Source organism: Egretta garzetta, unplaced genomic scaffold (assembly GCF_000687185.1).
Source record: "Egretta garzetta isolate BGI_Z169 unplaced genomic scaffold, ASM68718v1 scaffold197, whole genome shotgun sequence".
Taxonomy (NCBI): Eukaryota; Metazoa; Chordata; class Aves; order Pelecaniformes; family Ardeidae; genus Egretta; species Egretta garzetta.
Window position 1 is genome coordinate 3,817,202 of NW_009260274.1, and position 15,000 is coordinate 3,832,201.

At 40.9% G+C, this 15,000-nt stretch overlaps 1 protein-coding gene across 1 annotated transcript in view; it reads right to left on the reverse strand.

Annotated features, from left to right (window-relative positions):
* Positions 1-15,000, reverse strand: part of GTDC1 (glycosyltransferase like domain containing 1) — a 180,801-nt gene that overhangs the window by 17,814 nt on the left and 147,987 nt on the right. Inside the window, exon 8 of the mRNA XM_035897883.1 lies at positions 4-27. Coding sequence (XP_035753776.1) covers positions 4-27 — 24 coding nt within the window. The remainder of the gene's footprint in view (positions 1-3; positions 28-15,000) is intronic.

Genomic DNA, 15,000 nt, shown 5'->3' on the forward strand with positions numbered 1-15,000 from the left:
AACGTTTCAGGATCTTTGTCGTGTTCCCTTAAAACAAACAGAATTTATCTCAGCATCATTTATGTTTACTTGTGGAATTGTTTTTTTGTTGTTGTTGTTTATCAGAACAGTATTTCTCTTAAATTGCACTTTTGGGGACTAAACATCTTCAGCATAATTCCCCTCTTTCCTTACGCTGCATGGTTGAACGTTGTCCTCAACCCAGCACTCGGGATCAAGACTCAGTCTTACCAGATTCTTATCTCTCTTCCCTGTCTTCAAGTGATGCCTTTACTCTTCAAATTACCAGCTTTGAAAGTGAGGACTGAGTAACATCTCACTAAGCTGAAGGCAAAATCATGTTAAATAAAGGAGAGAAACCCTGTTTTTTTTTTTTCCCTGTCAAACGATATGTATACAATCTGCATTACAGTTTATCCCCTTTTTCAGGAGAAATAGGTTAATCAAAAACTTTTGCTCAAAGGATTTCCATAGGATCTCCCAAACTTGAATTTTACGAATCCATGGTATACTCATGAACAGCTTCTGATCCACTTGGTGCTTTAGGTAAAGAAGAAAGAAAAAAACTGACACAAGGCATTTTCTAGTTTTGGACTTTTAAGGAGTTAACTGGAAGTTAAAACAGAAAATAAGAAACCTGTACTTATTTATAATTGCAGCTGAAGAAAACATTAAAGCTTTGTATGGGTATGACACTCGATGCCTTGAAACACAAGGTTGCTTACCCAAAAAGAAAATAAAAAGCCAATTTTCTAATCTGTGCTCTTTACTAGCACAGAACGAAAGGTTCAAAAGGTGCCACAGATGATCTAAATTTCCCAAATTTGGTAAGTTATGTTACAAAATGAAATGAGATAATTTCCCCACTCTAAGGTGAATATTGTATCTTGCATTTAATTACTCTGCTTTAAATTATTGTATTTCAGACAGATGTGCACCATATGTCTTTAAAATATTTTGGTTTTATTTATTATTTAGAAAATTCCACTGTTTTCCTTCCTGTATTAAGGGAAAATCTATAGCTCAGCTGTCCTGGTGTCTTTCTTCACAGACTAATTTTGTAGAATGAATCTGTAGGTTTGTCACACTGCTATATGAAAGATTAATAATTATATCATTCAGGAAATCTGAAGCCAAATGACATCTGCAGCTCTACATGTGTTAATTTCTCATTCAGTCAATATTTTTGGTTTAGGGAGTTAAAACAAATTAATCTTATAATTAATGTGACTTCCCTAGGCTGAGAAATCTTCAGGAATTGTGGAGTTTTCAGAATTAGTTGCATTTTCTTAAAATAAAGCCAGACAATAATTACTTTAAGTCGTCCTCCATCTCCCAGATTTGTTTTGTTCCCAATAATAAGGAGGAATGCAACTGCATAAGCTTCATAATTTGTTTCACATCTGTGAACCAGGAGTTTTCACGGTGGTTCCAGTAACCGAAGTGGATACAAGCACTGGCTCGGAGAGAGAATTTCTTCCAGTTGCAAAGAACCCAGAACTGCCTACCAGTTTGCTTGCATCTTCATGCTTAAAATAGCCACCTGTTTCTGGTAGGTAAATTATGTGCAGGAGCATGTTGCCAGTGTTTTAGCTCCCTCCAAATGCCCAGCTGAAAGAGCCGAAATGGGATTACAATAGAGGATCCAGACTTGGCTGGAAGGCAACATCTCCATCGGAAATGTGCATGTTTGCACAGAAAATACCTTTGTACCGCAGTGTAATTCATTACAACGTTTCCCGTCAGCCTCAGTTTCCCCATGGCAGGCTTTTGTGGGTGCTTTGTAAGTGATCCCCACGCATCCCACGCTGAGCTGTGCACCGCTCATCCCGAGGTGGACTGCAACATCCCCTGCACACAGAGCAGGCAGCCTCGACAGACAGAGCCACGACGCATACAGGGATCTTTCCAAGCTCTTCACAGCCGCGCTATCGGCTTCGCAGTCACAAAAAGTCCTTCCAGCAAAGGATATGCTTTCCCTCTCCCTTTCCAGAAGAGACCAGGGGTCCCAGAGGCAGCCAAAAGTGGAGGATGTTGTTGGAGCCACATTGTCAAGGAGCTGGCAGGCGAACACGGAGCCTTACAGCTCGTCGAAGCCACATAAGCTGCACATATTTAGGAAAACTGATAGGAATTGGAAGTTGCAGCTTTGTTTAATAGGTGGGGAAGAACAGAAGGAAAATTTGGCACCCAGCACGAATGCTGAAAGGGGAAACGCTTCCTCTGCACTGGAGCCTCTCTTATGGGTTTTCTGCTGGAGGTGAACCTCCTTCCATATCCCCTTTTAAAATATTTTGCATTTACGTGATAGTCACAGATTTTAATGACATGTTCTGTGAATCTTTTAGCTTTTCTATTCGGGAGGTCACCTCACTCCATTTAGCAGTTCTTGTTACTTTTCCACACCACAACTGTTTTATTTTTAGCGAAGACCTACAGAGAGCTTCTAGCACGTGCACCTACAGATTGCACTGCATTATTACCCTTGCAAGTTAGTAAAGGTATAGCTGCTCCTGGGAGAAAGCAATAAATAGTACAGGACCACCTCTTTGCTGCATCAAAAAGAAAAGAGCTCTGTTTCTTGGCTGACATGGAGAAAATCATATACAATCCAGTCTGCCTTACTCAGCAACAACTGCTAAACACACCAGATTGCCATAGCAGTGATCGTGGAAAAAGATGAACACAATATGGAATGTCTGTTCTGTAAAGATCTGCTCAAAATGACGTGCACTTTTGGCTGCATCTGTTGCATTTTTGAGCTTTATTAAACAGTATTAATGATATATACTCCATTTCCTTAAGAAGAACTGCAAAACTGTATAAAAGCTTGACACTAAAATGCAAACTTTTCTTCTAAGATACTATGTTTGGGAAAAAAATAAGCTTATGTGATTCTAGGGTCTGGCTTTGTTGTTTAGTTTAGGTATTTGAAACGCTCTTGTATTTTTACTTGACTTGATATGCATCTGGTAAAGGAAAAACAAGAACTGGGCATGGTATGAAGATGCTCTAAATGTCATTGTAAGAACATGAAAACATCGGAATGACCAAACTCCAGCTGTAAATGGTGCAGAACAGACATAGGCACCGTACCTATGCTCGGATTTGAGAGCACTGCCACTGGAGACATTCAATCTCCAGGATTAGATACTGCACGCTAATTTTATTTACCCAGGATTTTTTTAAATTTTTGAGTCTAAAACACCTTTTAAGAGAGCAATTTGAAGTCTCTCTTAAGAACTGGCTGAGCTTGAGTGGTCTGGGGATAGGAACGCCGCCCAAGGTTCAGCCCGATTTAGTGACTTCCCTTTGCAATCTGAAATAAAACTTCCAAGACTGTCCTTGAAATGGGGAATGGGAGGGTGAGGGCAGCAGCAGCACCAGTATTGAGCCTCCATTATCTCTGCCTTAGATTTTCTGTTTATAAAATGGGTGTGACAGTATTACTTTTTCACCACAGAAGGATGCTGTCAGGATTAATTGATGACTTGACATCCTTCTTTTCAGCCTAAAATGATTAAAAAAAAAAAAAGCAACTTCATAGCACTGCGATGATACTCCTCTATACAGTCACAGAATCATAGAATTGTCTAGGTTGGAAAAGCCCTTTAAGATCACCAAGCCCAACCGTTCCCCTAACCCTGCCATCCCACCCCCAACCCTGTCCCTAAGCGCCTTGGCTGCCCAGCTTTTAAATCCCCCCAGGGATGGGGACTCGACCCCTTCCCTGGGCAGCCCCTTCCAATGCTTGACAGCCCTTTCATTGAAAAAATTTTTCCTAATGTCCAACCTAATTTTTCCTAATGTCCAACCTAAATGGCAACAGTCTTCAAAACACTCTTCTGCTATTCAGGGATTTTGTGAATTTGGCCTGAGCCCTCCAGCCTTACCCATTGCTTCAACTGGAAGGAGCATGCATGGAGACCAGCTAATCTGGAGTCATCCTGTGGGGCTGCAGGATACCCTGACCAATGATGGAAAACACACACACACAAAAAAGAAGAAATGGCAGAGTTTGGCCCTTTACATTATTCAGTGCATCTCTTGAATTTGAGTGAAGCTCAGTAAGAGACCCATATGGTCTTCTGTGACTTAAATTTAATTTTTAAAATATATGTGAACTTCTCATACATGGTGATAATCTGCCATGGTTTAACCTGGCAGTTATTTAGGATTTGGAGGAAGGCACATAGCTACGCAGTTAGAAAGTAGAAGAGTTGTGGAAAAGAGACAGGTCTTGCTCAAGGGGGCAAAATAAATGCAGTCTCTGAAAAAAAAAAAAAAAAAAGAAAAAAAGAAAACCTATGGTTTATGCAAGTTAATCGGTAACACAAAAGTGCTAAGCCAGGGGAGAAAGTCTTAATATTTGAGAAAATACAGGATAAAGGGTACGTAATGCTTGTGGTAACAACGGCCTTGTCGTGCCAGCTCTCAAGGTGCTACGTACTCTGAAAGGGTTATAAATAAGCTCGGCTAAAAGCAATATTAAAAGGGTTGATCTTAATCTTCTTAGGACATTTAGCATGGGAGATTTTCAGTGGTAGAGAATCCCAAATTGTGAGGGAACGCAGTAATATCTCACTTTTTACAGTGCCTTAAATCCAAGCAATTCAACCCACGTGCATCTCCCTCTGCCCCCCCATTTCATAAAATCATCCGAATGTCAGAGGAGCAAAGGTGAGAAATGGCAATGCTAAAATGGGTAGAAAAACTTCAGAAGTTAAAGTAGCTTTTTTTTTTTAATTTTTTTTTTTAGGATATAGACCAAGAGCTGAAAGACAGAGTTCTGCCTACCTGCAATTATTGCTAGAAAATAGCTTAAAAAATAGGCCAGTGAAGTATCACTCATTATTCATGAGGCTGGGCAGCAGTCGTGGAGACAGAGGACCGGCAAGCCAAGGGACACCTGGGGGGGAGAGAAAGGGACAGGGGACATCAGCCGGCGAAAAGCACAGGGGCTGGGACGGGGCTGGGGAAGTCTGCGAGCACAGAATCGATAAGTAAAAGTGAAGGAAATGAAGGTTCTAAGCCACAGAACTTGAAGTGGATGAGAGCGCTCCTTCAGTTTTGGGCAAGTGAAAGAGCGAGGAGTGAGTGTGGCAGCAGATGGGGCAGATGGGATGGGCAGCGTAAAGGGGAAGAGAACCACCAGGAGGGAAAAAAAAAAAACCCACAAATATTCAAGTTGAAAACTAAAAAAAAAAGATGGCATATCCAAACCCAGGAGGAAAAAAAAAAAAAAAAAAAAAAAAAAGATAAATATAGGGTAAACAGAAGCAAAAAAGGAAAAGGCAAAGGATTGGGAAAAATGAAAGAATACAGAAAAATCAGACTGTGAGATAGAGAGAAGCTGCGGAGAGCATTTGAGTGCTATCAGTGGCAGAGAGAAGGTCAGAAAAATATCAGTAAAGATATAAATTAAGAAGCAAAAATAAAACTGCGTGGTAATTAACGGAGGAGAACTGAAGAGGAAGGGAATAAAGAGAGCAAAGGCACGCAGCGGCGTTAGCGGGGAAGCAGCGTGCGGTGAAGATGGAGAACAAAAGCACCATGGAGGAAAAGGCAGAAAATCTGCAAAAGCCCTCGTCAAAGTTAACGTTTTTGAAAGACTGGAGGTGAAGAAACGCATGGGCAGTCACTGGTGCCGAGAGAGGGCTGCGGGGCGAGAGCTGCACCTCTATCACACCCAGAGCCAGGAGCTGGAAGGTGCCTTTATCCCAGTAACGCTGCTCTTCGTTTGGGTGATAACAGCAGGAACTTGAGGTTCTTTACTGTTTTGCCTGATAAGGTACAGGCTTGGGGAGGGTGCTGGAGGATGCCGCAGGCTGATAAGGGGACTCATATGACATCAGCCTCCTGGTGACCCTGTATCTGTCCAGGGCATTCTCAAGAAGCGAACAGCAGCACATCAATAAGTGGTGCGGTCTTTGCATGCACGCTCTGCTGAACTAAAAAAGGGGCTCCACTTCACGTCAAAGCTAACCCAAAGAACAATATCCGTGATTTTTTTTTCACCGTATTACACTTTGGTATTTTCCGTTAAATCTTGAGCTCAGCAAAATTTGAATATAGTTTCATTATAATCTGATCATGTTAGAAAGTAGCGGTAGAGTCACAAAAAATAAGCCTGGCCTTCAAAATAGAGAATTGCAGAGGTCTGGTCTTTTCCTGACACTGATTTCCCATGGGACAGCTCTGCCCAGGTTTCCCCATCTGTAAGATACGGTCTTACAGGAGCTTTCATTTACAGAAATGTGGTGAGGATCGGAGTCAGCGAATACTTCAGGAGGATAATATTCTTCTTAAAGTAAGAGACTCGCGTTACAAGCCCATTCAATACACCAAATGAAATACGTTCTAGTTATTATTTTCACGGAGGACAGAGGACTTTGCTAAATCAACTCATTTTAATACATATTTTCTATGTTAAGATTGGGAAAAAAAAAAGGGACAAAAAAAAATTAAAATTTTAATACCAAATTTCTGGCAACAATGCTCATGATAACTGCAAAAGAGGAAATCTTACTGCTGAGAAAGAGCTATTAGAAAAGAAACAGGGGAAAAAGAAAAAAAACTATGAAAATGCAAACATGAAGGAAAAGTTAATTGCTTTCCATTTATTCCATTTATCACAGTATTTTTCCATCTTATTACATTTCCAATACGAGGTAGAGGTAGACTGTAAATATGTAGTTAAGTCCAATGAGTTTTCTTCTTCAGCTGATACGCTTACAAAATGTCTTTGCTGTAATTGTGCCTCTAAACATTGTCTGGCATCATCAGCATCAAAAGTTACCACAATATGTAATACCCCCTCAGTTAATAGAAAATGGAGTCAAGTAGAAAGAAATGGGTTTGCATAAGTGTGACTGAAAAGAAGGACCCTACAGAACAAATTTTAGCTAGCCATTTGGAGATCCTACAAGCCAAAAAGGTCCCGATCCTTGCCTGCGCTTGCGAAACACCTCTGCAAGCCAAGGAATTAAAAAACGGCACTAGAAAGGCAAAAAGAAGCCAAACAGTACTGGCAAATACAGTGTTTTATTTTCTATTATAGCCTGTGACGTATTTACAGTGAGGAGTGTGTATTTTACCTTCTGATTTTTTCAAATTGCCGGCCTGAGAAAAATGGGTGGCATTTTGCTTTACGCTGGAAAAGCATTTTCTCCTATCTTGTGTTATCTAGAAGAGATTCATAAAAAAAAGAACCTTGGGAGTTTATTGTTTAGATTCTTCTTCTTCTCCCCTCACAATTCATGAAGAAAAAACTCAAAATAAAATATTGCACATTCTCTAACCAAAGAAACCTCAGGATCAGCATCAGTCATTGAGCCTCCTGCTTATTTCCTAAAGAGAGATTAACCTTTGAAGACAAAGACCGGTGTTTGGTCTCTGTTACCTTGGTGTAAAAATCAATGCACTTCCATTCAGATGCCTTTTCATTTCTTTAACTTAGAGAACCTCGCTTTTCACAAGTACAGGATTCAGTCGTCATTTTACTCGAATTTGCCACACAACCCATTAACTGCTATGGACTCCCCCCAAATAGTTTCTTTTAAAAATATATTAAAATTAACTTCCTTTTGTGTTCCAAAGGTATCATAATAAATGGTTTCCTGTTGTTGTGAGGCAAGGCTAAATAATCTGAGTGACCCTGACAGCCCTGATAACCATACAAAATATATCCCATTGTAATGCAACATACTATAAAAAAGTCCTGTCATGGTAATAATAGATGGGTATGAATATGGTAAAAGTGAATAAAAATCTACTCAGGTGGTTCCTTGGAAGAATAGAAGAATCAAACATAAGTTACTACATAAAAACTACATTACTACACATTTGCCTGGGAATGGCTGTCCCACCATAAAAGATATTCCGTGATTTCCATGGTGGACTCACATCACCAAACTACAACTACTTAATACTCCACCAGATACGCTGACCGGGTCAAAAAATAAGTCCTGGTCCTTACTGAGTAATACCCCAAGAGGAATTAGCTCAGGTGCCCAACACAACTCATCCTTTTTGGATTTCTGAAGCTGTCATCTCCGAGGATGAAACTCCTAAGCAGAAACTTTCTTGGCACCAAGACCAAGGCTTGAAACTCAACAAGATTAAAGTAAGTACAAATCACACAGCTTTCAGAATGAGGAATCAACTCACTTCATTAAGTCAGTTTTTGCACAACCAGAACTGAGAAAAAGCAGAGATTAGAGGACAAAGGTGGGGGGGAAGGGTGAAAACATGGAGAAGAGGAAAGCAGGGGAGGAGAAGAAAGGAAAGGGAGAAGAGAATCAAACAGTTGCAGTGTGGTAAGAGAAGGAACTAATTAAGAGCTTTGAAGGAAGAAATATAACCCCCCTATTATTGGTGAAAATAAGGAAGACTATTAGATCTTTTGCTAGGAAATATTTTATTTTTGTCTCTTGGAGGGTATTCACATACTTTGGTCAGGAGTGCTGTGAATTACAAAGGGGGCTGGTGGCACCGTCTGCTCAGTTTCCTGGGACTTGGTGTCACAAAACCTCCTCTGTCCTTATTTATGATGTCTCCCAAGATTCGAGGCTATCTTGGACTATAATCTCCTAGAAAAATTCTGCCAAAAGTTTTCCAGAACATCCAAAGAACGAGATTTAAAAAAACCCAACACTATCCAGTCTGTATACATTAAATTTCAAACGAGCCTCTGTTTTAAGTATTTGAACCCCTTTTTGTTTTAGAGGAAGAACTGAATATTTGGATGCATTTGATTTTGAGTCAAAGATATGCTTTTTGTTGCATGTGTTGGAAGTCTTCCTATAAATGTAGTCAAGCCTTTAAAAAATTTCTTTTTATGTGCCTGGTCATTGAATGTTCCACGTCTCCTGGGCACACCTTAGGCTAAAGCTGAGCAAGACAGTCCCACCTGTCGCAGGTGAGGCTGCTAAAACCCAGGCAGGATCTAACACTGGAACTGATAACACAGATCATGTCTTCACTTCCAATGATTCCTCTGCTGGATTCAGAATAAAATTACTGGACTTTGCAGAATAAAGAACTGTTATATATACATTGGAAATAAGGAATAACAATAAAATGGAAGATTTGGTTAAGAAAATAAAGCAGTGTAAGAGATGAGTTGAAGAGAAATTGGTAATGGTAATGTTGACTAAAACTCTCAGATGTGGACCAGAATAAAACAAAGGAATAAAGTAAGATCTGATCAATATGATTACTTATGCAAAAATAGCATGGCAAAGAAATAGTGAACTGAGTTAAGAAATAGAGGAGATGGGGAAAATATACAACACAAGACCAGTAAATATGGGAAAAAAATGGGATAAGCTGAAAATAACCAGTAAAAGAGACCAAGAAGACAACACAATCAGGTTGGACAATGGGGAGAAAAGAGGGACTAATGTGTTGGAGAACATCCCTTGCACAGAGAGGGAGGGTGACTGAAACGATGGAGACAGAGAAAGGTCAAGAAACTGGAGAAGAGAAAAATTAGATGTGAATTAGCTGCACAAGGAGATTATATAGGAGGAGATGCCTGAGGAACTGAGCCTAGCAAAGAGAAAAGGAAGAGGTTTGAAAGAGAAAGGCCCAGACCAGCTTGGGTGAACAGAGCAGAAAAGGGCTGGTTTGATGGCAATAGGTGGAAGAGTGCAAGCCCCCTTCCTTCAGAGCCTTGAAGGGACTCCATTGTCCCACCCGTCCATGTGCATTTCTGCTCAAAGCCTTTGGTTTCACAGTTGTACCAGAGAAGAAAGACACCATAAAATGAGTCTCCCACCATGGAAAAAGGGAAAGCCAAGCTTACTGGAGCTTTTATGGCAAACTGATACTTCTGTTACAAACGTAAATAATCTTCAAATGTCCAGGTGATGCAGTTGTAGTCTTACATTAACTCAAGATCAGTTTTTCTACCATGGCTGAAACATTTATTACAACAGGCTTCAGAGGATGCCACTAAAGTGGCTGCCCTAGGAGCATCGGGATAGCAGAGAGGGAGTGAAGGAGGAAGATTCCTGCATGTGATATTTTAAGCAGAATCTTTATGGCATTTAACTTTTTTCTTGTATTTAAGAAAATAGGTACATCAAAGTGCAAAACCACGCCATGGGGCAGAAAACTACTCATGGGGCTTGAATTTTGCTTTTATCATAGAATCATAGAATCGTTTAGGTTGGAAAAGACTTTTAAGATCATCAAGCCCAACCGTTCCCCTAACCCTGCCATCCCACCACTAAACCCTGTCCCTCAGCACCTCGCCTGCCCGTCTTTTAAATCCCCCCAGGGATGGGGACTCAACCCCTTCCCTGGGCAGCCCCTTCCAGGGCTTGACAGCCCTTTTGGGGAAGGAATTTTTACTGATGTCCAGGTTTAGACCTGCCCTGGCGCAACTTGAGGACGTTTCCCCTTGTCCTAATTTTTGTTACAGGTAACAGTGCTCTTCCAGTCTGATGCAATGGTTTACTACTTGCACCCCAGGTAAGACATTGCTTCAGTCTTGACTTTACAGGAGTGGAAAAAGGGTTTACACCAAATTGTTCTAAACACAATGAGAAGCAGAATCGGGCCACAGAGCTTAAATATAGAAAAGTGCTTAGTAGAAGTGAAAAAACTAAGTGTATTTGGGGAAGCAGTGAGTAAAAAAATGTTTGTTTTTAATATGATTCTTTTTCAGCCTATTAAGTTCTCCAGTATCAGAATGAAGTCTGCTAAAAGTTAGTAAATAAAGGCTTTCAGGAGAGCTTTATTAAATCACTTATGACTTATCAAGTTAAAACTCCCACTCAGATATCTTAATAAAACTTTCAGAGAATATATTTAATTTTCCTGGAAATCAGAAGCCAATTACTAAGTACAGGAGCTACTGTCTTCTACACCACCGATCAGCTTTCTGTAAATAGAATATTTACCAACAACTTGGATTTAGTTCCCTAAAGTTTCGCTTTCTGAAGGTCAAATAACTATGTAACTGCTTAATAAAGAAGCAAAGAAGTACCTCTAAATATCTCCAAGCTCTGATGGGCTTATATTCTGCTCCTTAGGTGAGGTATTAGCAAAGCTTATTTATTTTCATTTCCAAGGCTTTTATTTGCTCATTCCCTTGTGGTAAAGCTGATTTCCATGATGATTCCCTTCTTAATTTTAATACCCTTTTTACTCATCATATAGACATAAGAATTTTCCATAAAATAATGAAACCCTTCCAAAGGAAATGAAGACAACTAGGAGAGGAAAGTAAACTACAGCTTACTTTTTTCTTTTTTTTTTCTTTCTAAATTAATTGATCCACTGTCATATGCACATATGAAAGATTTTTTTTAATGAAAGGAAAATAAGGTTAATTAACATAAAACCCCTCACTCCTTGAGATGTTGAATTTTGTGTTTTATCCATGCTGCCTTAAGTGCCTTGATTTCCCAGTAATGACCTAGTTCTCCTAATGAGTAACATTAACCCCTGGCTGTAGCTGTCCAGGACTTAATTGTCAACTGGAGCTGAAATAGGAGAGTTTGCCGATCAGCAGGTATGTGGTATATTAACTCATGTCATTTCAGCCCCTAATAAATAAATCTGTTGCTAAGGCAACAGGAGCATCAGCTGTATCACTTTTTCCTTCCCCCCCCCACCCCTTTTTAAAGGAAACTGCCTTTCACAATGAGCTTTTAAAAAAGGAAATTAACTACATGTAACCGTAATTAGAAGAAACATCGTTTCTCATCTCAGAAACATATCTACATTAATGAAAAAAAGGCATTCCAAAAGAGGACTGCTTTCCACTGTGACCAGGGTAACTGGAATTATTTCCTTCAACTGAGGGAATGCAATTGGAAGTGCACATCTGAGTGAGAACAGATCACAAAATGTTTTTGCTCTTTGTATTTCTGAGATAGTTCCCCTCTCCTTTAGTACACCGCCGATGCCGACTGAGCAAACGGCTTCAGCTATTAATCAGGAGCCCAGGCAATTGAAACCATAGGAGAAAAAATACCAGTCAAACCCTAACACCTTCACTACCCTTGGTGAATCTTTCGGCGTGATTGGCAGACAGGCAATCTTTTGGGAAGCTGAAAAATACCCCATTTTCAGCTCAGCAGATTTACCCGCTAACGAAAATTTAAGTACCTGGTTTAAAGGTAGATGCCATTGCTCCTCCCTGTCCCGTGGAGGCAGTCACCTGATTCTTCCCTGGGAAAAGCAAGAGGAAGCTGGGGTGACGCGAACATGTCTCCAAAGCCAGATGTGATTTGGTGAGCTGTGCTGCAAAAGCTGGTAACTCACTTGCTGCCTCAGTTTCTCCACCTCTCAGACTGCATCCTGCATGCTCCTGGTTTAGACTAACAGATCCAAGGTTTTATAGAAAGGCAAAGCGTATACAAGGGCAGGTAGTACAAATATTTTTGTGTTCCGTAAATCTTGGGAAGGAAGATCTTGGTACTTTGTTGGGGACGATGACCCGCTGAGGTCTCTCAGCACCTCACAGGTAAAGGTCACAGCCCTCACTTAACTCCTGCCATTCTACCATGGGGTGAAGTGTTTACTTTAAAAATTTCAAAATTATTAGGTTCACATGTAGTTTATGACCACAGGACAGTTTTTTCCAAACCTCTAGTTATCCACATCTCAACCAGCGATCAGGTGGGGAGGGAACTGAAGAGAGGTTCCCAAGGCCAATTATTGCTCTTGGAATATTTACTATAGGCTCTGCTCATACTATAAACATAACAAACTCCTCCTCAAAATTATATCTGGCTTTTTAGATTGAGAATATAGAGGTAATACAAAACAACTTTGTTATCAAAATTAGAGATGCTTTCTCCTCTGGACTATCAACCTCTAATAGCCCTTCAAGAAAACATTCTATAAGGAAGATGGAAAAAATGATGCTGAGATGTCCCCTACAGCAGGAGAGGTCTTTGTTATATGCTGGACTTTTCTGCAAGCTCTTAAAAACAGTGATCATGGAATAGTGGATCTCCCACTGAAAGGGGTCTGTACCCAAAATCTCCACCCATGGGAAGAAGTGTCAAGGTTAGAGTTCACCAATGAATGAGCAATGAAAGAACGGATACTTCCAAACTCCCTTGCAGTTAACATTTAAACCTGAACTTCTTGGAGCATTACATTAACATTCTTATTTGCTACTTATAAAAACTTAGTATCTGTTCTCAAACTGAACTCTAGCTTGCATGAAAGTGAAGTTAGACTATTTTTTTTGTTGTTATTGTTGCTTTAGGTGTTCAAGAAGTGAAGGTGTCAGCTTCTACTTGATCAGATGTCTCTATGTACACTTTCATGGCACTGGTTCATTCACCATGGGTCATCTGCATTGCAGCCCTCGTGAACACCATTTTCTTTAGTTAAGGCTGTATAAACACTTGCATTTTAAGCCTTTGTTTTCAGTCTGCCTTATCTGCCCACCATGTTCACCTTTTTTGGATTAAAATTGCCAGAATCAGTTGTTTTTCAAAGACGAGGATTCCCTGCAGGAACTCACTCTCCATTAAGCATGGATCTAGAGTCAAATTCTCCCCTGCTTTTCTGTGCAAAGGGGCAGAACAGACCCAGTCATCTACGATTTCCCTGAAATGGGGGACCTACTTTCCTTTGACAGCACTCCTTATACGACATCGCATGAGTGGCCACCCGGCAGGGAGGAGTAGGACCACGGCCCTTTCTTCTACGTGCTCTCTGCAGGCTGTTTGCAATGTGGCGGATGCCTGTTGAGGCTAAGAGCATTTATGGGTACTCAAAGGTGATTTCTAGGTGGAGCACCCACTCCTTGGTCTTTTGCTGTCGTGCCATACCGGCATCTTGATGGGATAAACTTTGGTCCAAAATATTTGACAGCATGAGCAAAATATGACTTGGGTATAGATTTACTGTATCTCAAATGTCTCTATATTAAATACTTTTGAATTCTAAATTCAAAGGCAAACAGTAACTACACAAATTCTGTATTGTACTGCCAAGAGGAAGAGGAACAAGGTGTTACTATTAAAAAAATGCCTTTCCAGGCTCCTCTCCCTCGCAGCTTGCAGAGGGCTTGTGCTCAGCTCACTGATGAAGAGCTGCCCCATCGCAGAAGGCACAACACTGACTGCACTATCTGGGACGAGCCCTTTCCGAGGACTTGCTCCTGAGTGAAGGGGACCAGGTCCTCACGGTGGGCAACCACACGTTAGCACAGGAACGGGGATGACAAACCAAGCTTTCCTCCATGGACTCATTTCTTTAGCTCTTTGACTTTCTGAAACCCAACATTAAAAACAGGCAACCAGGCCCGGCGCTATCTCTGTGCACACCGTTTTCCCTTAGACCAGAAATCTTCAGATAAATTTTGCAATCTAGATTTGGTTTTTTTCTTCTGAATTTCATCATCGTGACTTCCACTGCCGTTCCTCTTGCTCCTGTATCTCCTGCCCCACGTCCTTCCCCACACTCTTGTCACAGGCTGGTACTTACAGACACGAGATAACGGGCTTATCTGATCTTCCACGTGAATTGATAGCGGCTATTTGTTTGCATGTGTGTGTAAATTCTCGCTGATTCCCCATGTGATCTTTATCACACCCATACAATTAGGGGAAGAAGAATTGATTTCTGACAACTTTCTCTTATCAAGTCTTTAACTGCTGAGATGATACAGCGCACACAGGGAAAAAAAGAAAAACCGTAAGGCTCGGGTGAATGCCTTGAGTTAAAAGAAGCACTGTAGGTCTTCTCTGTAAAAGAGAGAAGTAGAGAGGCTCCAATCTTATAATAAAATTACGGATGTGTCACCTGGATGATGTGACTGCGGTTGGGGCGTAGCGGGTTTGCAGCTTCTCACATCCCCTGCCATGCTCGCATGCAAAAAGAGCTGAGGAACCTGCTGCTGTGTCCCAATTACAGCAAAACCAGCTTTGGCAAGTGTCTGTGGCCTCGCTGGGGGGCAGCGAGAGGGAATAACGTACATGGATAAATGCTGGTGGGCTAGTTTTCGCGGGGAGAGGCGGATCG